At 51.0% G+C, this 24,547-nt stretch overlaps 1 protein-coding gene across 1 annotated transcript in view; it reads left to right on the top strand.

Moving 5' to 3' along the window:
- The window catches only part of pik3cb (phosphatidylinositol-4,5-bisphosphate 3-kinase, catalytic subunit beta), an 82,110-nt gene that overhangs the window by 20,000 nt on the left and 37,563 nt on the right, over positions 1–24,547 (top strand). Inside the window, exons 3-4 of the mRNA XM_061217115.1 lie at positions 18,038–18,224; positions 22,887–23,115. Coding sequence (XP_061073099.1) covers positions 18,072–18,224; positions 22,887–23,115 — 382 coding nt within the window. The 5' untranslated portion in view covers positions 18,038–18,071. The remainder of the gene's footprint in view (positions 1–18,037; positions 18,225–22,886; positions 23,116–24,547) is intronic.

Genomic DNA, 24,547 nt, shown 5'->3' with positions numbered 1-24,547 from the left:
ATCCGGGAGCGTTTTTTTGTGCTGACCTGGAAATTTCCGCAAGAAGAGAACGTTTATGAAGTGCGATGAGTACTACCCTCTAGCATTTGATGTTTGGTTTCGTGCAACCATGTTAGAGAGGGAAGGGGAACTTTGTGGGCTTCTCAGGAGGGAGATGTGTGGGTGTGAAGCCGGTGTTCCTGGAATACAGCTCACAAATTTCTGGAGTAAAGTGTTTGTAAAGCGTTTCAGACCGCTGTGAGGTGGTTCTTCGGGTGGCAGGTCCACACGGTGTGCAGACCCGTGTTTTTCTTGATGATGTGGACTCAGATCTCAGTGTTTGTGCTTTTCCAGGTGTGCTGTCGTTTTTTCCACTGTTCTTGTTTTTTTTCTCTGTGTTTATCTGAGGCCGACGCTTTGTTCAGTTTTTCTTCAGCATTGGTGCTTCCATCTCACAGTAATTCCTTTCACAGGAGCGATGCCAAACACTGGGGGCTTTTGGGGTTTTACCTGTCTGGTCAGGTACCATTGACTAAAGCCATCTGAAGAGAAACATGGTCAGGTTACATCAAATGAGGCACCGTTTACCTCTGTGTGCACGTGCAGGCCAACGTTTATGATGTCTGTTTGGTCTGTCTGACTATATTAATGTGAACCTTTTTGTATAGTATCCTTCAAAGGCAGAAGAGTGAATCAAATGGAGCTGTAGTCCTCTTGCTGAATTATATGACTTCCCCATTCGAGTGAATGGAAATTCTGCTTTGGTTCGTGGCTGTGTTGTTTGGCACAATGCCTATATTTGGTCTAAATGAACTGCACTCATTTTACTTTGGATACTAAGATGAACCAGATCATGTTTTGCGCAAATAATTACCAGTTTGTATTTTAGAAATTCAAGAATGATAAGCATGATGTTACTGCTTGCATCATGAAATTGAAGATGCTGTTAGAAACCATTGTATGAGATCCAGTGTTTAATGGCTCTTCTTGAAGGACTGTTGGAAGCCGGAAGGATTTTGGCTGACGCCTTCCATACCTAAATTATGACGCTTTGATGATCCAGGAAGCTGGCACGCCGCCCTTTTTTCTCGCAGGGCTTTGACGGTCGCTCCTCCAGGTCTGGTGGATGTGTCTTCAGCGTTGTCATCTGCCTTGTGCTGGGAACAAACATTCGAACGCCCGGAATCGCTATTGCGAATGTTTGATTTTTTTTTACCTTTGATCTTTTTTCCTTCCCTGCGGATTTCATTTTGGCACTAATAATAGACACGCAGAATGTCACCAGCCAAAGTACACCTGTGGGCAAGGCTTTTGTCTGGGACACAATAGTATGCTTATATTCTCATGAACTGTACCGAGAATATCAAATATTATGTCACATACCCCTTTTCTTACACAATCTGAGGATATCCTGCCGTGCTCCACGCACTCAGACATTAGTCGAATGTCTACTCCTTTCCTCCTTTCCTCCTTTCCTCCGTTCCTCCTTTCCGTGCTCGCTGTCCTGAGGCTCACCCGCTGTCCTCTCCTCGGGCTTTACAGCTGCTATAAACGTGCACCAGTCTGACAGCACACTAGCACACATTATCATAGTCACAACACAGTGACACAGTCTGACACAGCACACTAGCACACATTATCATAGACACAGCACAGTGACACAGTCTGACACCGTACACTAGCACACATTATCATAGACACAGCACAGTGACACAGTCTGACACCGTACACTAGCACACATTATCATAGACACAGCACAGTGACACAGTCTGACACCGTACACTAGCACACATTATCATAGACACAGCACAGTGACACAGTCTGACACCGTACACTAGCACACATTATCATAGTCACAACGCAGTGACACAGTCTAACACCGTACACTAGCACACATTATCATCTATCACACACAATCACACATTATCATAGGCACAGCACAGTGACACAGTCTGACACCGTACACTAGCACACATTATCATAGTCACAACGCAGTGACACAGTCTAACACCGTACACTAGCACACATTATCATAGTCACAACGCAGTGACACAGTCTGACACCGTACACTAGCACACATTATCATAGTCACAACGCAGTGACACAGTCTGACACCGTACACTAGCACACATTATCATAGTCACAACGCAGTGACACAGTCTGACACCGTACACTAGCACACATTATCATAGTCACAACGCAGTGACACAGTCTGACACCGTACACTAGCACACATTATCATAGTCACAACGCAGTGACACAGTCTGACACCGTACACTAGCACACATTATCATAGACACAGCACAGTGACACAGTCTGACACCGTACACTAGCACACATTATCATCATCTATCACACACAATCACACATTATCATAGACACTGCGCAGTGACACAGTCTGACACCGTACACTAGCACACATTATCATAGTCACAACGCAGTGACACAGTCTGACACCGTACACTAGCACACATTATCATAGTCACAACGCAGTGACACAGTCTGACACCGTACACTAGCACACATTATCATAGACACAGCACAGTGACACAGTCTGACACCGTACACTAGCACACATTATCATAGTCACAACGCAGTGACACAGTCTAACACCGTACACTAGCACACATTATCATCTATCACACACAATCACACATTATCATAGGCACAGCACAGTGACACAGTCTGACACCGTACACTAGCACACATTATCATAGTCACAACGCAGTGACACAGTCTAACACCGTACACTAGCACACATTATCATAGTCACAACGCAGTGACACAGTCTGACACCGTACACTAGCACACATTATCATAGTCACAACGCAGTGACACAGTCTGACACCGTACACTAGCACACATTATCATAGTCACAACGCAGTGACACAGTCTGACACCGTACACTAGCACACATTATCATAGTCACAACGCAGTGACACAGTCTGACACCGTACACTAGCACACATTATCATAGTCACAACGCAGTGACACAGTCTGACACCGTACACTAGCACACATTATCATAGTCACAACGCAGTGACACAGTCTGACACCGTACACTAGCACACATTATCATAGACACAGCACAGTGACACAGTCTGACACCGTACACTAGCACACATTATCATCATCTATCACACACAATCACACATTATCATAGACACTGCGCAGTGACACAGTCTGACACCGTACACTAGCACACATTATCATAGTCACAACGCAGTGACACAGTCTGACACCGTACACTAGCACACATTATCATAGTCACAACGCAGTGACACAGTCTGACACCGTACACTAGCACACATTATCATAGACACAGCACAGTGACACAGTCTGACACCGTACACTAGCACACATTATCATCATCTATCACACACAATCACACATTATCATAGACACTGCGCAGTGACACAGTCTGACACCGTACACTAGCACACATTATCATAGTCACTGCACAGTGACACAGTCTAACCCTGTGGTGCTTTGTTCTTGTGAGGGAGCACAGTCTGGCACAGTTGCAGTCCTCAGCTGTCTCTGTGCTGCTCTGGCTTATTTTTTTAAAGACATATCTGCACCCACGGCCATGATGGTACTGTCCTCGAAAGCACTCTCCCACCGGCTCGGTGCAGGTCACGGAGTACCTCAGAAGAGCTAATCCCAGTTGAAATCTAGCTCCCTGTCAGCCTATTGGTGCCTGTCAAGTATGGGTGTTAAACCAATCCAACAGCAACCCGAATAACCCTTTCTGAGATAATCTACTCTGCCCCATTTGAGTTCCGCTGATTTAGATTCGTAATTTCCCTCGAATACACAGAATCCCCCTTCAGTTAGCCACTTGCAAAACGCGATAGCGCCGTCTGAACAGATGAGGTTTCAGCTGGTGCCCGGAGGCCCTCGTGGGATGGGGAGGTTTCTGTGTCAGACTGTGTCCGCGTGTGGAAACATGTCAGCAGGACCAGAGGAACGTGTGAACGCTCTTCTTTCTCGCCTGAATGAGACTGTGTGTTCATGCGTCTGTGTGTGCGTGTGCAGTCCTATTGTGATTCGGACTGGCAGCTGCAGTCTGTATATTCCCACAGCAGACCAGTAAGCAAATGATAATGGGGGGGCCAAATGGCATGTGCGTGCATGTGTGCATTTGTGTTTATGGAGATTGTAACAATATTAAAAATGATTAGTAATGGTAATCAAAATCATAACTATACGGAAAGTGCTTTAAAAATGTGTTCGAAGCACTTTCCGAGTAAAAAAGTAAAAACAAAAAAGGCAAAGCTGACGCACAAAATACATTGTGCGCTTGGATATTTTGTGTGTGCAAGTATTTGTGTGCCTGCGTTTATGTGTGTGAATCTGCATTCCCACTGCACCGGCATGGGTGTTTTGAGCGTGTATGAACATGCGCACATGCTGTTCTGCGTGTGTGTTTTTTTTTTTTTTGCCTGTGGGGTTGGACTACCCTGCCCAGTGAAACCCTTCCTCCCTGGGCAGCACCGTAGCCAATCACATGCCACCGTCAGGGCAGCTGACCACTCACGGCGCTGCCACGCGGAGCGTTTGATTCCAGGAGGCGGGGCTAGCGGCTGTAGCCCCACTTCACCTCTGCTTCAGCCTGGCAGCCCCCCGCTCTGAGAACGAGCGTCATCGCAGAGCAGAGCGTCATCGCACACGGCGCCCCAGGCCTGTGAAAGCTGTGTGTAAACCTCACCTCCTGCGCCGTCAAAATCCATCCCTCTCCCGGCGAAAAACGGCACCGCGGCTCCAATTCTGGCGTGTCGTCGTTCGTTGGGGTGGAGCGCCCGAATATCACGAGCTGCGTGACGCCGTCAGGTGTCCTCACGGCCTCACTTTACCTCTCAGTTCTTTTCAGTCCAGGCCTGGAGCTTTCACTGGGCAACTCAGTGACATTACCTCTGCCAGTGTTGTTGAGGAAATCTTACTGTTCACTCATCATGCATCATACAAAGCTGAGGTTTTTACTTGTCTCCAAACTGCTATCAAAACTGAGGTCGACTGAGGTCACTGTTAAGCCTTAAAGGAGAATTGTACCCATATCTAATGTAACAGCATGCTGTCCTTCATCTTTGCAACACAAACCCGATGGTATATTGTTTGGTATATCAGATACTAAACAAGCAATTAAATTTGTCTCTGCAACTTCCTGTTCAGCGTGCTTGGCCTAGAATGAGCTGTAATGTGTTCCTTTCTCTGGAGCGCACAGCCATAAAAAAACGGGTATTACGGTCTTGAGAAACGAGGCAGTGGAAAAGAGAATAGATCACGCCATCTTGTTGAAGACATGGCAAAATATTGATGTTGTGCTTGCAGTATGAATGGCTTACTGAGCTATAAGACAGCACTGTAACATACGTCTCTCACAGAACTGGGTGCTTCAATGTACAGTATGTCTCTTACAGTACAGACCTACAGGACCCTACAATGTATATCTCACACTACAGAACCACAGGGCGGGCACTGTAGTGTACATTACACACAGTACAGAACCACAGGGCTCTGTACTGTACATTACACACAGTACAGAACCACAGGGCTCTGTAGTGTACATTACACACAGTACAGAACCACAGGGCTCTGTAGTGTACATTACACACAGTACAGAACCACAGGGCTCTGTAGTGTACATTACACACAGTACAGAACCACAGGGCTCTGTAGTGTACATTACACACAGTACAGAACCACAGGGCTCTGTAGTGTACAATACACACAGGACAGAATCACAGGGCTCTGTAGTGTACATTACACACAGGACAGAACCACAGGGCTCTGTAGTGTAAATTACACACAGGACAGAACCACAGGGCTCTGTAGTGTACATTACACACAGGACAGAACCACAGGGCTCTGTAGTGTAAATTACACACAGGACAGAACCACAGGGCTCTGTACTGTACATTACACACAGGACAGAACCACAGGGCTCTGTAGTGTACATTACACACAGGACAGAACCACAGGGCTCTGTAGTGTACATTACACACAGTACAGAACCACAGGGCTCTGTAGTGTACAATACACACAGGACAGAATCACAGGGCTCTGTAGTGTACATTACACACAGGACAGAACCACAGGGCTCTGTAGTGTAAATTACACACAGGACAGAACCACAGGGCTCTGTAGTGTACATTACACACAGGACAGAACCACAGGGCTCTGTAGTGTAAATTACACACAGGACAGAACCACAGGGCTCTGTACTGTACATTACACACAGGACAGAACCACAGGGCTCTGTAGTGTACATTACACACAGGACAGAACCACAGGGCTCTGTAGTGTACATTACACAGAGTACAGAACCACAGATTATTCCATGTCTCTCGCAGTGCAGAGATACAGAGGGCAGGGATGCCTGCCTCACCTGGCGCAGAAACACACAGGGTGCTGTAATGGCTGTGGTGGTGGGGCGGGGCTTTGACAGGGTTGTGTGGGAGGCACAGCCATGGGGGCAGTTAGCGCTCACGCTCTCAGAACAATCATCCAGGGCTGTCTGATCAAATCTTTTTTCTCCTGTGCATTTATAATGTGCCACATTGTTCGTGTGTTTATTTGCACGCCTGTCCTGAATGAGTTTTTGTGTGAGATTCTGGGAGCTGGTCGTGAGTATCGCACTAATTATAGACGCAGCCAGAGTCATTGTGCTGCGCTCTGAGGATCCAGTGGAATTTCTTAGCAGGCTGTCGTCATAGCGGCAGGGTAGTGTCTCTTTGTTAATGGGCACTCGCCTTGTCCTCAAATGACCTGCAACCATTTCAAGGGACATCAAACAGCCTTTTAACAGCCATCTGTGGAAGGATCTCTTCCCTCCATCTTTCTCATTGTCTTAAGTCCCTCTCCCCTTCTCCCTCCCTCCGCTGACTGGGGGAGGCACCCTTCATGGGTTGGGAGTCTGTAGTCTTCAGCGGGCTGCAGCTGCCTCCGTGCTGGCCCCCGGACTGGAAGGGGTCATCGATGTGCAGTTTTCTCTCAGCTCCTCACTGAGTGCACCTGTCATTCTGAAAGTGTGTATGCAGAACACCCTGTTCCGAAAGTCTGTCTGTGAAAGGTCTTCACCGTGATGCAAGTGTGCCCGCGAATAGCCCTCACTGTCTGCGGAACATCCTCTCCGTTAAGAAGCTGCGTGAAACGTCTTGACCACTGTGAACGTATCTGTGATCACCTAATCAGACGGACTGTGGACGTGATTGCATTGCAGGACTGTGGTTGGCGTCCCTATTGCTAGGAGGTGGTGGGGGGAGCTCAGTGTAGCTTACGTCCAAGAGAAATATCGTCCGTGGTTCGTGTCTCTCGCCTACACTTTGCCGCTGTGGAGCTCTGGATGATGTTGAGCCCACCCCAGGCCCGGCCGGGGAGTAGTGCCGCACGGTGCACACAGAGAATCATTTTCATTCGTTTCAAATGCGTAGAGGTCCAGACGGGGCGGGGCTTCACGCCGTTTGGACCGTGGCTTTTTAGAGAAGTCCCGCGGTGACTCAGCCAGCGGACCAATCTCGGCTGCCACTGTCACGGGACGCGTTTCTTCCACACGCTGAGGCTCCAAGAGCAGGACGCCGAACTTGGCTATGAGTGACATCCTGAAATGTAATCCCACCCATGTTTTTAATGCTAAAATAAGTGTATACCCCTGCAGCAGCCTACCTGTTGGCTGAGCCTAAACATTAGCCAGCCAACGCGGTAATTCCGCTTCTGTACGATTCCTTCTATTCTCATTCCTTTCATTTCGTTTTATAATTGGTTTAATTATCAACGTGTACATGCCTGTCAATTGTCAGACCCAATTTATGGTGTCGTGATAGGCGATGTGTTTAAAGTTTAATATTCAGAGACTGCACGTGCAGCGCGTTACATTTAGCAGGAAGTGCCGTGTGAAGTTCTTCCTGTCTCTCTTCCAAACGTGGTACATTCTGCCGAGCCGCATTCCTCTATCTGGGTCTGTCACACTGAATGATTCTTGGAAACATAAAGCGAGTAACTGGAACAGTTTCTTCTTTTTTAAAATAATTTTCTGTAGACGCAAGTTATTCGACCTTCTCCCGTTTCACAGGAACTGATAACATCTCCCAGTTTTTGCATATGGTTTTTCCTTACATTATGACTCCTGCCTCCTTGGTCCAAAAATATTTAGACTAAAAAGAAAAAATTGCCAACACCTGCCTCATCAGTAGCGTAGGTGTTGTTCAACTCCCTGTAGTACAGAGCAAAATGTCGATATATTTTGTTGATCAAAATGGACTGTTACAATTGTCTTTTATTGTCTGTTGGATTCAATCCCGGTTTTGGTCTGCCGTATGGTAAACAAGAAAATTAGATGAGCCATTTCCTTGCATTCTCTGCAGTTCATTTATGTTGTTATAATTCAATTCAGAGCATATTGGAAATGAAGCACAGTATACTGTGCTGTTTGTGGTTTGTTATCTGGCATATTTTACTGTCAGCCCACACTGCACCACTCTTGTGGCTGCGAGGCTCTTGTCAGGATTGAGTACCCAACTGTGCCCTGTTTCCCCTGGCAACCCCAATGGCACTTTTTAGGTGTCTGTGCGTGGGTGGTTTGCTTGTTGAGTGACTGGGGATGAATAACTGAATCCAGTGTTTTCTCATTCTCAAGTGCGCTGCTGTTATGGTGTTGGGTGAAACTCTTTTGTAAAATGCATCACAAACGCCAGATAAATAAGTACAAAGTACAAATGCCAGATCAGATTGTGTACAGGCCAAGTGTGGGCATGGAGTGTCCCTGATAGCCACCACTGCAGAGCTACACAGTGCTCTCATTTCTAGGAGTGTTCTCCTGAAAACGGATGTGTGCTAGCCATAAAAAAATAATGTTGGAGCACTTCTGCTAACTGGGAGGCATGAGTGTGGCGGCTTGTAGCGTGGTGGTTAAGGTACGTGACTGTTGGATCAAACCACCACTAGATCGGTGTAGTGAATGCTTGCAGGTGCTGGCAGGTGCTGGAAGATGCTGTGATGAAGCAGGGCCTTGGCTGTGACCGGTTCTGGTCCGGTTGTCGTTGGGTTGGTGCTGGTCCGGTTGTCGTTGGGTTGGTGCTGGTCCGGTTGTCGTTGGGTTGGTGCTGGTCCGGTTGTCGTTGGGTTGGTTCTGGTCCAGTTGTGGTTGGGTTGGTGCTGGAGGATGCTGAGATGCAGCAGGGCCTCGGCTGTGACTGGTCCCGGTCCGGTTGTCGTTGGGTTGGTTCTGGTCCGGTTGTGGTTGGGTTGGTGCTGGAGGATGCTGAGATGAAGTGGGCCCTTGGCTGTGACTGGTTCTGGTTCTGGTTCTGGTTCTGGTCCAGTTGCTGTTCGGTTGGTGCTGGAGGAAGCTGAGATGCAGCAGGGCCTCGGCTGTGACCGGTCCCGGTCCGGTTGTGGTTGGGCTGGCTCTGGGTGGCGTGTTGTGGTTGGGTTGGTTCCGGTCCGGTTGTGGTTGGGCTGGCTCTGGGTGGCGTGTTGTGGTTGGGCTGGTTCCGGTCCGGTTGTGGTTGGGCTGGCTCTGGGTGGCGTGTTGTGGTTGGGTTGGTTCCGGTCCGGTTGTGGTTGGGCTGGCTCTGGGTGGCGTGGTGCGGTAGCAGCCGCTCTGTTGACACAGCGCAGCGGCCGGGGCACAAGGCCGGCCTTGTGAGGCACGGGACTGCCCCTCACTGACAGCGTGTGTGGAGCCCGGGCACAGAGCCTCATTGTGGAGGTGCTCCTGGCTGCCTGTCCAGACAGTCACGCATTGTTCCTTTCGCTCAGCGCACTTCGGTCAGCCCTGTCCGTCTCTCCCTCCTGCCCCACCGTCTCTCCCTCCTGCCTCACCCTCTCCCTCCTGCCCCCTGTCTCTCCCTCCTGCCCCCCCTCACCCTCCTGCCCCCTGTCTCTCTCTCCTGCCCCCCCCTCTCCCTCCTGCCCCACCGTCTCTCCCTCCTGCCTCACCCTCTCCCTCCTGCCCCCTGTCTCTCCCTCCTGCCCCCTGTCTCTCCCTCCTGCCCCCCCTCACCCTCCTGCCCCCTGTCTCTCTCTCCTGCCCCCCCCTCTCCCTCCTGCCCCACCGTCTCTCCCTCCTGCCCCCCGTCTCACCCTCCTGCCCCCCCTCACCCTCCTGCCCCCTGTCTCTCTCTCCTGCCCCCCCTCTCCCTCCTGCCCCACCGTCTCTCCCTCCTGCCTCACCCTCTCCCTCCTGCCCCCTGTCTCTCCCTCCTGCCCCCCCTCACCCTCCTGCCCCCTGTCTCTCTCTCCTGCCCCCCCCTCTCCCTCCTGCCCCACCGTCTCTCCCTCCTGCCCCCTGTCTCACCCTCCTGCCCCACCGTCTCTCCCTCCTGCCCCCCCCCCTTCTGCATTCCTGCCGCTTCCGTTGTTCAGACGGGTGACGCGCACGCACACACACACACACACACACACACAGGTCTTACAGGTACAGTTAGTTGAGTTCAGGAGTGGCAGAAAAGCTTACAGAGTGTGAAAGAAGCAGAGAGGAGCAGAACGGCTCAGGGCAGAGAATCACACGGTTACGGAATAGCTCTCAAAATCAGTGTGTTGGTGTGAGAGGGAAAGATCTGTAATGCAGCGTTGGAGTGTTTGTTCTGTGCGTGTTGGCATGGCTGCATTAGCACTTTAGCCCCTGTGCTGATCAGAGCTGAACTGCTTGAGTGATTTCTGGCGAATCAGAGCTCGATGCCTCTGCCTCCACAGCCCCCACTCTGCTGTGATTGGCCAGCCCCCACTCTGCTGTGATTGGCCAGCCCCCACTCTGCTGTGATTGGCCAGCCCCCACTCTGCTGTGATTGGCCAGCCCCCACTCCGCTGTGATTGGCCAGCCCCCACTCCGCTGTGATTGGCCGGCCCGCACCGCTGTGATTGGCCAGCCCCCACTCCGCTGTGATTGGCCAGCCCCCACTCTGCTGTGATTGGCCCCTCGCACTGCCAGCCCGAAGTCCGGCCTCTCACCCCACACCACTGCTAGTCCAGCCCTCACACGGCACCCGTTGTTTTCCCTCCGCTGTCCTCAGCCGTCCAATGGCCTCGCTGCTGTCGGTACACGGTCGGTTCCCAGTGGCTGCCACGTCGCGGTGCCCGTCTGCTACCGGTGTCCCCTCGACGTGGGCAGCCTGTGGAAGTTAACGGTAAGCTCGGTGTCCTGCTTCGGCCTCTGTGCCGCAGAGAGGAGGGGATTAGCGTAATGTGTTTGCTTTGCCCGTTAAAGTCTCGGCCGCTCCGCTGATTGGCAGGATCGTCCCGACCGCCCGTTTTTCCGCCGCGTCCGTGCCGTTACGCGTCCTGATCCGAGCCCGCTGCCAATTAGGCGGCGCCCGCACTTGTGTCTGTTTGTGTACGAGCGCTTACGCCCGTTCGCCCGGGAAAAGCCCTTAATCTGCGGGGTTTGTTAAATGGGGCTGAAAGGTTTTGCGTTTATCTCGTGACGCACGGACCGCCTTTCTGCGCCCCGGGGCCGCGGCAGCAGAGCGGAACTTGCCGGAGAACTGTCGGCCCCGTCCGTCTTTCTCCTTTCTCGAAGCACCCTCGAGACGCTGCCGCTCGTATTAACTAACGGTGGGGCGGCCGGTCCCCAGTCTATGGTTGGCATTCATATAGCGCCTTTATCCAAAGCACTGTACAATTGATGCTTATCATTCACCCATTCATACACACACTCCCACACCAACGGCGATTGGCTGCCATGCAAGGCACCAACCAGCTCGTCAGGAGCATTTTAGGGGTCAGGGACACTTTGACACACCCAGAGCGGGAATCGAACCGGCAACCCTCCGACTGCCAGATGACTGCTCTCACCGCCTGAGCCAATGAGACGACTGCTCTTACCGCCTGAGCCAATGAGACGACTGCTCTCACCGCCTGAGCCAATGAGACGACTGCTCTCACCGCCTGAGCCAATGAGACGACTGCTCTCACCGCCTGAGCCAATGAGACGACTGCTCTCGCCGCCTGAGCCAATGAGACGATTGCTCTCACCGCCTGAGCCAATGAGACGACTGCTCTCACCGCCTCAGCCAATGAGACGACTGCTCTCACCGCCTGAGCCAATGAGACGACTGCTCTCACCGCCTGAGCCAATGAGACGATTGCTCTCACCGCCTGAGCCAATGAGACGACTGCTCTCACCGCCTCAGCCAATGAGACGATTGCTCTCACCGCCTGAGCCAATGAGACGACTGCTCTCTCCGCCTGAGCCAATGAGACGACTGCTCTCACCGCCTGAGCCAATGAGACGACTGCTCTCGCCGCCTGAGCCAATGAGACGACTGCTCTCACCGCCTGAGCCAATGAGACGACTGCTCTCGCCGCCTGAGCCAATGAGACGACTGCTCTCACCGCCTGAGCCAATGAGACGACTGCTCTCGCCGCCTGAGCCAATGAGACGACTGCTCTCACCGCCTGAGCCAATGAGACGACTGCTCTCGCCGCCTGAGCCAATGAGACGACTGCTCTCACCGCCTGAGCCAATGAGACGACTGCTCTCACCGCCTGAGCCGACGTCGCCCCAGCGTCCGGGGCGCTCTCTCCAGGCGCTGGGTTGCGGGCGGAAGCGTGCGGGGAGACCGTGGACAGGATGTCCGTCACACATCCAGCCTGCAGAAGCGTTACGTGCGTGCGGCTCGGAGCGGTCCGGAGGAGCGTGGAGCGCTGTGAGGTGGAGCCCCCACGCGGCCCTCAGGGCCCCCACGTCCTGCCCGCTGCCGCGCGGTCGCGTTGTCCCCAGGGCCCGGAGCGTGCGCCGGCCATGAACGGGGTCTGTTGACACACGGGAGGCCTCCGTATCAACCCCAGAGCGTGGGCCAATAAGCCTCACGCATTGCTTTTAAATATTAACCGAGCTATTCAGAAATGATGGTTGATGTGCGGCGAGAAAAAAAAAAAAAACCCAGCCTTTATAGCTAGTAGTCTAATTCCGCCGGAGACCAGATGTCACCCCTCTAATGACATAATGGCGCACGTTCGCCCATTTAATTCACCGTGGCCGATGTTTACAGCCATCGAGTCGTCTTGTCACAGTGCCCCGGGGAACGAATTAAAGAGCTCATATCCTGCAGCGTGTTTTACAGCCAAGGGTTTGTATTCTTTACCTGTCACATTCACTCAAAACGACTTTCCACAGAGCAACTGGTGTTACTAATAATATCCTGCCGATCCCCATGGGTGTGTTTGCGTTTGTTTTTGTGTGCGTGCGTGTGTGCGTGTGTGTGTGTGGTGCGTGTGAGAGAGTCCCTGTGTTTCTACCTGAATGTTTTCTTTCCAGTGAGATGTAATCAGGGAAGTTGGTTTGTGGTACTGGAGGCCATTTTAAGAAGGAAACGTGCTGGGCTCTGCTCATGTCTGAATAGTGTGGGGTAGGGTTAGGGTTAGGGTGCTGGACTCATGTCTGAATGGTGTGGGGTAGGGTTAGGGTGCTGGGCTCAGTTCTGAATGGTGTGGGGTAGGGTTAGGGTGCTGGGCTCTGCTCATGTCTGAATGGTGTGGGGTAAGGTGAGGGTGCTGGACTCATGTCTGAATGGTGTGGGGTAGGGGTGGGGTGAGGGTGCTGGACTCATGTCTGAATGGTGTGGGGTAAGGTGAGGGTGCTGGACTCAGGTCTGAATGGTGTGGGGTAAGGTGAGGGTGCTGGGCTCAGGTCCAGCACCCTGAATGTTCTGAGTGAGTGTGCAAGCCCTGGGTCTGAAACAGCGCTGTAGTGCTGTGCTGTTCGGCCCACTCGCTCTGAGCCCCTCTCCGTCTGCGTGGCCCGCCCTCCCGATTCTGTGCATCTGGACCGGCTCACAGGTCCGGCGCAGTTCAGCCCACTGTCACCGCGCTCCTTATGTCCGTACGGCGCTGGGCAGCCCGCTGGAGAAACCCCCAGCACACGAGCTTCACCGGTAACGCCACCGTCTGAAGGGCACGTCGCCCTCCTGTGTATGTTGGGCTGTTCCTGGGGGAAACTCCATGTCATTTACCTGAGGGTCGGGCTGTGTAATGCCAGGCATCTCTCTCCCCCCTACCTCTCTCTCTCATTCTCTCCCGCTCCCTCTCCCTCTCTCCCCCCTCTCTCCCTCTCTCTCTCTCTCTCTCCCCCTCTCTCCCTGTTTCCCTCTCACTCCCACTCTCCCCCTCTCACTCCGACTCTCCCCCTCTCTCTCTCTCTCTCTCTCTCTCTCTCTCTCTCTCTCTGTATATGTATGTATGTGTGTATATATATATATATATATATATATATATGCTTCTGCCGTGACGTGAGCCGTGCGGTTTTTCCCGGAAGGACTGGGCCCACACCTGTCATTAGGCCCCGTTCGGTCGGGCCGCTGACCTTAGTCTGCGGTCGCCCCTTATTTTCCACTGCGGTCGCTGCTGTGCCCGTTTACAGACCCCTGATTGGCCGGCCAGCCGGAGCCACAGTGAGTCAGGACCACAGTGCCCAGGTCGCTGTGAGTCAGGCCCGCCGGGTGGCTGTGGGGCCGCAGGTCTGTCGCCGGGCTGTTCTGTCGCCGGGCTGTTCTGCGGGGGCGCTGATCTTATCTCCGGGGGGGGGGCGGGGGCGGGGGGTTTAAACGGGCCCTGTTAGCCCGGCGGCGTTGGGGAATGCTGAATCAGGTGATCCCGTTAGATCCCCTGTGTGAAGTCACTGCTGGATATTTATAGGATGGGAGTGGGGGGGGGGGGGGGGGTTGGGGCCCATTTAGGTTCACTGCTCACCAACAAGGAATGTTTGTTCTCCTTTTTTACAATGGCGTGCTCAAAAAGTACAAAACATTCTGCCGTCAGCCGATTCAGCAAATGAGATATCCTTTCATCACTTCTCTTTTTCCATTTTCGCTAATGGTTCGCGGACACCTTCATGCATTTCTGGAGTGCTTTCGCTGAGGTTATGTACTTTTTACTTGTGGCCCCAATGACCCGAGTGGGAATCACGCAGTGAATGCTTTTAAAACAAAAAAACCCGGCAGGGGCTCTCTTGAACTTTTGACCTTTGATCCACTGTCTTGAAAAGTAGGTTCATGCTCGGTTGGTGAGAGACTGTGAGAGATTGCCGGTCGTCGAGGTGTATCTTTGGATATCCTGTTTCTGCGGTTCAGAGAGTGCTCATGTGCTCTTCCCCCTCCAAACCTTCCTGTGATAAAACCACATCTGTGTCTTGGAAATACTGACTGCCTGTGTGCTAAGATCTACGTGCGTTTATCCATGTGTATGGCCTTTGTTCTGGGCAAATGTTTTGTAGGCGAAATGGTTTTGGGGCGGGAGGTTCCTACTGATGTGGTTCTCTCTGCCACCCCGGGCTCTCACTCAGTCTCAGGTATGAACGGCTCTTTCAGCGGCCGAACCAGACACTCCAACCTGCCTTTGATAGTCTTTACACCTCTCTCCTGGATGAAAGCAGGTTTTTGTGTCATTTGTCACACAAAAGGTATTGCGCAGAAGTGTCAAATTAAGCTGTTCTTTTCCTAGAGCGCTGATAATGACCACTTTTCTCTGGAAACCACTGAGCTTTGCAGCTCCACACCGGTGGCTCTGTTGTCGTGGTATCTGTGTCAGGCTCTTTATAAATCAGGAGACTGACTGTCACACAAACCCATGCTGGTCTATGGGAAATCTGAGCTTGTATGAAAGCTGCATCGTGTCAACTTTTCGGCCCTTGTTCAATATTTGCAGCGCAGCCGAATTATGTACTTATGTCATTCACGGTTGACTGTATTAGTTATGAACATATTGGTTATGTACATTGACCAGTGTTTCATGGCAATACAATGTATTTACTATGGCTGTCGGCGTTGGGCTGCTGGCTGACGATCAGTCACTAACATCCCTTGTCTTAGCTAATACCTTTGAGCTATTGATGGTGAATTTGGATGTGGTGAAATATTGTTGAATTTTATTACGTGTTAGTGGGTCGTCATAGGTGAATATACTAATTTAATGTGTCTGGAGAAGGAACGCATTGTAGGGTTACCCATATGCCTAGTATGCCGAGGGCTTTTGGTGTCAATTCTTACTTCTGACAGAACATCAGTGCGGTCGGGGACTGCTGGGCATCTGGCCCGGTCTCACGGCAGTGCCGGTCCAGACGCTGGTCCAGTCTCTCTCCTGAGTGAAGTGCCATCTGTTCCCGCTGAGTCCCCTTGGCAGCGCTCTGCCCAGGATGGCTCTGTGATGTGTCCCTTCCCAAATCGCTGTGCCAGGACCTGCTGGTGCAGGCCTGAGCCCGCCGGTCCACCTCCCCCTCTGCCCTCAGCCCCGACAGGGGCAGCCAGTGCCCCCGCAGCGGGAGGTCAGCTCAGGATGACTTTGTGTCTGTCGGCAGAGAGCCGTTCGGTCCGCTGCGCTGGGCTCGGTGTTTCTCAAAGGAGGTCCAAGCACTTCTTCCCCCGTTTGCTCTGGGACTGTCTCCGGCTTTCCCGTTTGGGTTTGGGTTTCGTAGCGCTTGCTAAAAGGGCGGCGTGTCCGTTCCACTCAGGCCTGTAATGTGCGGCTGGCGTCCAGGTGCTCCTCTTTTCGTTCTGCTGCTGTTTCTGAGACACGGTATGAAAGACTCGGAGACACACGTGCTTCAAGGTTTCAGAGCTCCTCGCTCTTTGAATTGCTTTGAATAAGCCTGAATAAGCCTGGAGTGACTCATGTCGCCTTGGGGAAAAAAAAAAAAGAACATTTTTCTGGTTTAACGCCCCTCCAGAAACAAGGCTGACATGACTGCGTTATAGATGTGGTGTTTAGGAAGCTCCTGACTTTATGTTGATGGGAAAAGCAATCCTTTTACATGACATGTAATTTGGCTGCCGCTTTTAGCCAACGCGACTTACAGTTGATTAGACTAGGAGACAATCAGGGTTGAGGGCCTTGCTCAAGGGCCCAACGGCTGTGCGGATCTAGGGTCCAACGGCTACCCCGGGAATCAAACCACCTACCTTGCAGGTCCAAGTCATGCACCTTAACCACTACGCTCTGCCTTCATGATTTTTGAAGGTAGACATGCCTAACTCGTTTTGTACCCTTGTGGTGTTTTTGCCATTACTGGAGTCCCTGTCAGTGGCACTGGGATATTAAGTGGAGATGTGTAATCTATTTGTTTTCTTGGGGAACATTACCATTGAGTTTATTCATGCATGACAACTGTTTGAGTGTGGTCCAAGTGTGGTTTCGGGAGAGGCATTGCAAGCACCAAGTGTATTTTGTGGCTTTGTGTCCTTACATCTACTGTACATCTTCTGGAAACCTGTTAGTGCTCTTGAGTGCTCCTGGCAAAGAGTGTTTTCAGACCGCACTGTCCCCAGACAAAATCATCTGGGACGGAGGCCAAGAAAGTTCTGAGGAATTAAATTGGTTCTAGAAAACACTGCCAAATGAGTGGATCTCAAAGCAGGACCAAAGCTTCATTGATCTTGGGATCGTACTGAAATTGGGTTCATTGAAACCACATCTAACAACGGTCCTGCAGGAGTTCTAGTCTCTGGTCTCAATGTGAAAAATGTCTCGGTTTGTTAATAGTCACACTCTGGATGCAGGCGAGCACAAAAACCAGAACACATTAATCTGCCGTTGGGTTAACTGATCTTTTAAAGCATAAATAAAAGAAAGATGATACTTTGTTTCATTAGCAGTTTTGAAATGGGTCACAGTCAAAAAAAAAAAAAGAGTTTGGTTTCTTGGAGTTGGTTTCTCGGTTCCTTAAATGCTGAAACGGTGCACGGTTAACACTCTTACTCTCAGAACCTTTTCAGTGTGTCTTCTGAACGTGGTTTTATACGTTGGTCTCGGACATTGACCCTCCATCGGAGCGTTAGACACGGCACAGGCCTTGTGCTGCTGCAGCGTTGTACGGCACGGTCTGCGTCTGCTCCTCCAGGTCCATACGGGTCTGCCTCTGCTCCTCCAGGTCCATACGGGTCTGCCTCTGCTCCTCCAGGTCCATACGGTTCTGCTCACAGGTCTGCCTCTGCTCCTCCAGGTCCATATGGTTCTGCTCAGGGGTCTGCCTCTGCTCCTCCAGGCCCATACGGTTCTGCTCACGGGTCTGCCTCTGCTCCTCCAGGTCCATACGGTTCTGCTAACGGGTCTGCCTCTGCTCCTCCAGGTCCATATGGTTCTGCTGGCGGGCAGAACCTGCCATGCCTCCCGCCATGACCGACATGCTGGACATTTGGGCGGCCAACTCGCAGCTCTCCGATGAGGACTGTGTCCGCGTGGACTTTCTGCTCCCCACTGGCATCTACATCCAGATGGAAGTGCCGTTGGAAGCCACCATCCAGCACATCAAACTGGTGAGTTTGGGGAGCTTCGCTCTGGAGCAGGGGGTGTGGGGCCTGTTCCAGATCAATGAATGCTAAATGGTTCATGTTTATATAGCGCCTCTATCCAAAGCGCTGTGCAATTGATGCTTCTCATTCACTCATTCACCCATTCACACACACACACACACACACACACACACACACACACACCAACGGCGATTGGTTGCCATTCTGACATGTTGCAAGGCATTGACCAGCTCGTCAGGAGCAATTGGGGGTTAGGCGTCATGCTCAGGGAAACACCCAGGGCGGGAATCGAACCAGTGACCCTGCCAGACGACTGCTCTTACCTCCTGAACTAATGTCGCCCCATAGATGTGGTGGGGAGGATATGTCCACTGAGACCCCAATGTGTGACCATTCTCACATGTTCTTCCAACCTATATCAATGGAGTGAATTGATTTTTAATTTGCAAAAATAAAATTTGGCCAGATATCTACCAAAATGGCAAAATCCTATTTAGAAGTGCGTATTCATGTGTTTGCAACACATTTTAATGAAATCAACAGAAATGTATTCTGTCTCCAAGAATATGTAGAGTTTTTGCTACCTTGCTTGCCTGCGCAACTAGTTGTTTTATCATGGTTGAAAAAAAAATGTTCTGATCATTTTTATTCTTATTTCTGAGTACTGTATGTATGAAGTACGGTTGAAGTGAAAGGGTAAAATTGAATCGAGATTCTATGCATTTCATTGGCAGATGCTCTTGTGCAGAGAAACAGACAATGATACAGAATATAAGTCTCATGCAGTCAGTGGCAAACCTGGATAGTGATATTCCCAGACCAGTAAGTGTAAGCACATCATAAGAAAAGCACAGAATGCAAGTGGATCCATGCTGCCTGGAACCAGAGTAGCTTAATGCGATAATACTGGACATAGTTCATGTACTTGATGAACTTACATTACATTTACATTATTGGCATTTGGCAGACGCTCTCGTCCAGAGCGACGTACAGTTGATTAGACTAAGCAGGAGACAATCCTCCCCTGGAGCAATGCAGGGTAGAGGGCCTTGCTCAAGGGCCCAACGGCTGCGTGTCCCAGTCATGTACCTTAGCCACTAGGCTACAGGCCGCCCCCCAACTTCACTGACTTCCTTTCCCAGTCTTCATTCGGCACGACTGCTACGACCACTGAAACATCACTGCCATGGAAACACACCCTGCAAATGAGCATCGCTATAAAGAACTGCACAGAAACTGACAATATGACGACTGCACGCTAAACTGCACTATGAGCCACAATAGTTACTTCAGTACAGCGAGAAACTTAAGATTACACTAGATATTAATACATTATACGTAGTAATAGATGTCCGTATGGTTTATAATTTAATGGTTTTTATGATCAGTATCAGCTAAAACAATACCTTTGTATTTAATTGCCTGAATTGAAAAGTGGCCTAATAATTCCTATTCAACTGGGCTTTTTTCAAGTTCATGTTTGTCTTTGCAGAATACAGTGCATGCGAAGAGACTGTACCTCATTTGCTTTTCTGGTAAAGGCAGATTGTGAGCGTGCTCAGTACATGCAAATCCTCGGTCATGTGGTCCTGCCTCCAAACGTGTTGGTCAGGTGGGGTTAGTATTCATCAGGTGTGGTGTGGTGGCATGCATCGGGACGGTCGTAAACACGTCACGTCACCTTCTGTGAGAATTCTCGCGTAGTAAACAAGGTTTTGTTGGAGTGTTGGTTTTGCAGTACTGTGAAAAACAAGGCACCACCAGACACGCTTTGAGCAGCTGAATTTTACTGTCTCTCCACACTTTCTCCTTAAAATTTATTATGAGGCAGGTTAACACACACCTTTTTACATTTTGTTAATGTATAAAACTAAAACATTTTATTGTTATTGATAAATGATAAAATGGCAGCAACTAAATGCATAAAAGCATGCAGACAGGGTCAAGAGGTTTGGCTGTTTTTCAGACCGAATATCAGAATGGGGAATAAATGTGATCTTAATGTGACTTAATGATTGTTGGTGCCAGACAGAGTGGTTTGAGTATCTCAGAAACTTGTGATCTCCTGGGATTTTCACACACAACAGTCTCTAGAGTTTGCAGAGGATGGTGTGAAAAACATCCAATCAACAGCAGTTCTACGCCTTGTTAATGCAAGGTGACCGTATCGCAAATAACCACGCATTACAACAGTGGTATGCAAAAGAGCATCTCTGAACACACAACGTGTCAAACCTCTAAGTGGATAGGCTTCAGCAGCAGAAGACCAATAAGTCTAATAAATACCTAATGAAGTGCTAACTGTGTATCTACACTTTATAGGCTAAACATTGACAGGTTTACCACTTGCTGGTTTGAATCTCCAATTACTGTAGTGACCAATTCCTATAAATGTGGGCATTACATTTATATGACTGATTTGAATTGGCGCTCATCCACGTTGACTTGCGATGACTGAGGAAATGTATCTGAAGCAGACAGAAATGTTTCAGTCCTGAATAGTCTTGAATAGTCTTAAGGGAGCTTTAGCAGCACAAAGGAACAAATAAAACAAAACCTCTTGGCTTCATCCTGGCCTTCTGCCATTTGTCTTCAGCCTTAGTTTTTTTTTCTCAGTGGCAGTTTTTGGCAGCAGGCCAGGATGTTACCTGGAACTTCAGGGAGGGGCTGTGTGGATGTGTGTGTCCCTGCTGGAGCTGCAGTGTGTGTGGATGTGTGTGTCCCTGCTGGAGCTGCAGTGTGTGTGGATGTGTGTGTCCCTGCTGGAGCTGCAGTGTGTGTGGATGTGTGCCTCCCTGCAGTGTGTGTGGATGTGTGTCTCCCTGCTGGAGCTGCAGTGTGTGTGGATGTGTGTGTCCCTGCTGGAGCTGCAGTGTGTGTGGATGTGTGTGTCCCTGCTGAAGCTGCAGTGTGTGTGGATGTGTGTCCCTGCTGGAGCTGCAGTGTGTGTGGATGTGTGTGTCCCTGCTGGAGCTGCAGTGTGTGTGGATGTGTGTGTCCCTGCTGAAGCTGCAGTGTGTGTGGATATGTGTCTCCCTGCTGGAGCTGCAGTGTGTGTGGATGTGTGTCCCTGCTGAAGCTGCAGTGTGTGTGGATGTGTGTCTCCCTGCTGGAGCTGCAGTGTGTGTGGATGTGTGTCCCTGCTGGAGCTGCAGAGTGTGTGGATGTGTGTGTCCCTGCTGGAGCTGCAGTGTGTGTGTGGAAGTGTGCAGCCCTGCAGGGAGGGACTGTGTGTGGAAGTGTGTGTCCCTACAGGGAGGGGCTGTGTGTGGAAGTGTGTGTCCCTACAGGGAGGGGCTGTGTGTGGAAGTGTGTGTCCCTACAGGGAGGTGTGTGTCCCTGTAGGGAGGTGTGTGGCCCTGCAGGGAGGTGTGTGTCCCTACAGGGAGGTGTGTGTGTCCCTACAGGGAGGTGTGTGTCCCTACAGGGAGGTGTGTGTCCCTACAGGGAGGTGTGTGTCCCTGTAGGGAGGTGTGTGTCCCTGGAGGGAGGTGTGTGTCCCTGCCGGCCGGTGGAAGAGGGGAGGGGAGCATAAAGCATGTGCAGACGCCATAGGCGGCCGGATGGTGGCCAGGGGAGCTGTTATTTACGAGACTGGGCGCTGGAGAATAAAGGTTTAATTGTGGCCACAATGAAAAATATACTGCCTGGTTTACTGTGGGGGGTATTTGATTTCGCACTAGGCCGGCTTGAGGATTTTTCTTTTCTGCTGGAAAATGCCACAGCTCCCTTAAGTGAGACCAATAAAGCCGGTGATATACCTCCACGGCGCGTCGCTCCATTGGTTATTTTTTAATAGAACAATGCAGGGAATTTGGTGATATCCCTCTGCAGAGGGTGATAGCCCTCTGTGCAGCTATATATGTCTGGATAAAATAAATTCCTTGACGGCTAAAACCGGCGTGAACTTTTAACGTGTGATATAAATATTTGAAGCAACTTACCATCAATAGAATAGAATAGAATAGAATAGCTTTATTGTCATTGCACAGTACAGAGCAACGAAATTACAGTTGACAGTTTCATCCCGTCCAAGAAACACACAGTGGCCATTTCGTGGCCAACACGGGGAGGGAAGACTGATGACGTATTCTTATCGATACGGAAATGAAGTTCCTCCTCTGGTGCCGGCGCAGGTTGCGATGCGTGAACTCTGCAGTCCGTGGTTACGTCAGCGCCCCCGCCCCCGCCGTGGAGACGGGGTGTGATGTCATCACCCCGTGGCCACACTTGTGGCCCCTCAGCAGTGAGCGGATCGGCCGCAGGAAGTGTGAAATGTGATTGATGTGTTTGCCGCTCGACGGAAAAAGGCCTGACTCACGCTGTGTCATCACATTCGCCGGAACGCAAGCGCTCGAGGGGTTGCTGCCATTTTATGATTGCGCTCAGCTTTTCTCCTTCGAAGCTTCTTCTTTTTCTGCTTTCTGTGGTCGCACAAGCACATTTGATTTTGATGAAGAGGGCAGCCCTCTCACTTGTAAAGGCTTTCTTTCTTGCTGTTTGTCATCAGTGGTTAGTGGTGGGAGGAGTTTCTATTGGGCTGTTTTTTGTTGTTGTTGTTTTGTCCGTACGTACTATCTTTAGTCGCGATGGGCCTGTTTGTCGCGGGCCTGGGGCTCGCGCGTGGCCTCCGGGCGCTGAAGACGTGTGCCCTCGTCTCCGCAGCTCCTGTGGAAGCAGGCCCAGGCCTACCCCCTGTTCAGCTTCCTGGGGGAGATGGAGTCGCACATGTTCGAGTGCATCAACCAGTCGGCGGTCCACGAGGAGCTGGAGGACGAGACGCGCCGGCTGCGTGACGTGCGGCCTTTCCTGCCCGTGCTCCGCCTGGTGACGCGCAACTGCGGGCGCGCCGAACGCCTGCTCGACTCCAAGATCGGCGTGCTCATCAGCAAAGGTACGCCGACCCCCGACCCCTGACCCCCGACCCCTGTCACCCTGACCCCCGACCCCCGACCCCTGTCCTCAGCCGCACCTGCTTCCCTGTTTGCGTGTTGCCCGTATCGGAATCAAAAGGAAAAGAATGTGAAGAATGTTATGGTAGAACCTATGCACCTATGCACTTGTAAGTCGCTTTGGATTAAAAGCGTCTGCCAAATGACTAAAATCCATCCATCCATCCATTATCTGAACCCGCTTATCCTGGTCAGGGTCGCAGGGGGGCTGGAGCCTATCCCAGCATGCATTGGGCGAAAGGCAGGAATACACCCTGGACAGGTCGCCAGTCTATCTCAGGGCACAAATTACTAAAATGTAAATGTAAAATGAATGTTCCTTGAACCGAGTTACAACTGGTTCTGACTTCACTGAGACTTGCTTTGTCCCGGATCTCTCTATAAACGGTTTTTAATCTTGACTTTGCGGTACATTTGAGCTTTTCTGAGTTAGAATGACATTATCAACTGTTCACCATCAATGAGAAAAAGGACCAATTTCAATGACCGGGCATATTGTCTGTGTGATTTCCCTAGATCAGTCTAGCGTGGACTGGAGACTTCAACAAGAATATTTCGGAAAACAGCATGTTATCAGCCCGTAGAATGCTGGTGTTTATTTGGTTATTTCTGCCAGAACTCCCTGGAGCGGAGCTGCCAGGGCTCCTGGTTTGTGTTTATTTTTGGGCGGCTGTGGTGGGCCCCCGTGCCCCCGTGCCCCCGTGCCGCAGAGCTGCATCCCGGCCGTGGTGCGCGTTGGCGCGTCTGGCACTCAGCCTCGTGTCTCTGTCATCAGAGGAGACCGATCAAATCAATTTCACACACCCCCCCCCCCCCTTCATCACAGCTCTGTCAGGTGCGTTTATCGATGCCTGAACCAGTTCGCCATCTTCGGCTGAACGGGTGAGATGAACGTGCCGCGCGTGAGCAGAACGCCGCAGGGCAGGGGTGAGCACGGCTCCCCCAGACTCGTCCCCATGGTTACCCGAAACGGAAATGAACGATGGATTTGAATAAATCCCCCACAGGAGAGCATACATTACATTACATTACATTACATTACACTACATTACATTATTAGCATTTGGCAGATGTTCTTATCCAGAGCAACGTACAGTTGATTAGACTAAGCAGGAGACAGTCCTCCCCTGAAGCAATGCAGGGTTAAGGGCCTTGCTCAGTGTAGCCATGATCTGTGTAGATCTTATTGTGGCTACACCGGGATTAGAACCACCGACCTTGCGTGTCCCAGTCACGTACTTTAACCACTACGCTACAGGCCGCCCCTTCCTTGGGAGAGTGGGAGGGATCCTGGCAGTGAGGTTTTAGCAGTATCAGAGTCACTGTGTAGACACCGTGTCTGTGCGTCGCGTTATGTAAGAAACGCACAAGAGG

This window comes from Conger conger, chromosome 13, assembly GCF_963514075.1.
Source record: "Conger conger chromosome 13, fConCon1.1, whole genome shotgun sequence".
Classification (NCBI taxonomy): domain Eukaryota; kingdom Metazoa; phylum Chordata; class Actinopteri; order Anguilliformes; family Congridae; genus Conger; species Conger conger.
The sequence above is the reverse complement of the archived record's forward strand: the minus strand, read 5'-3'. Positions and strand labels throughout refer to the sequence as shown.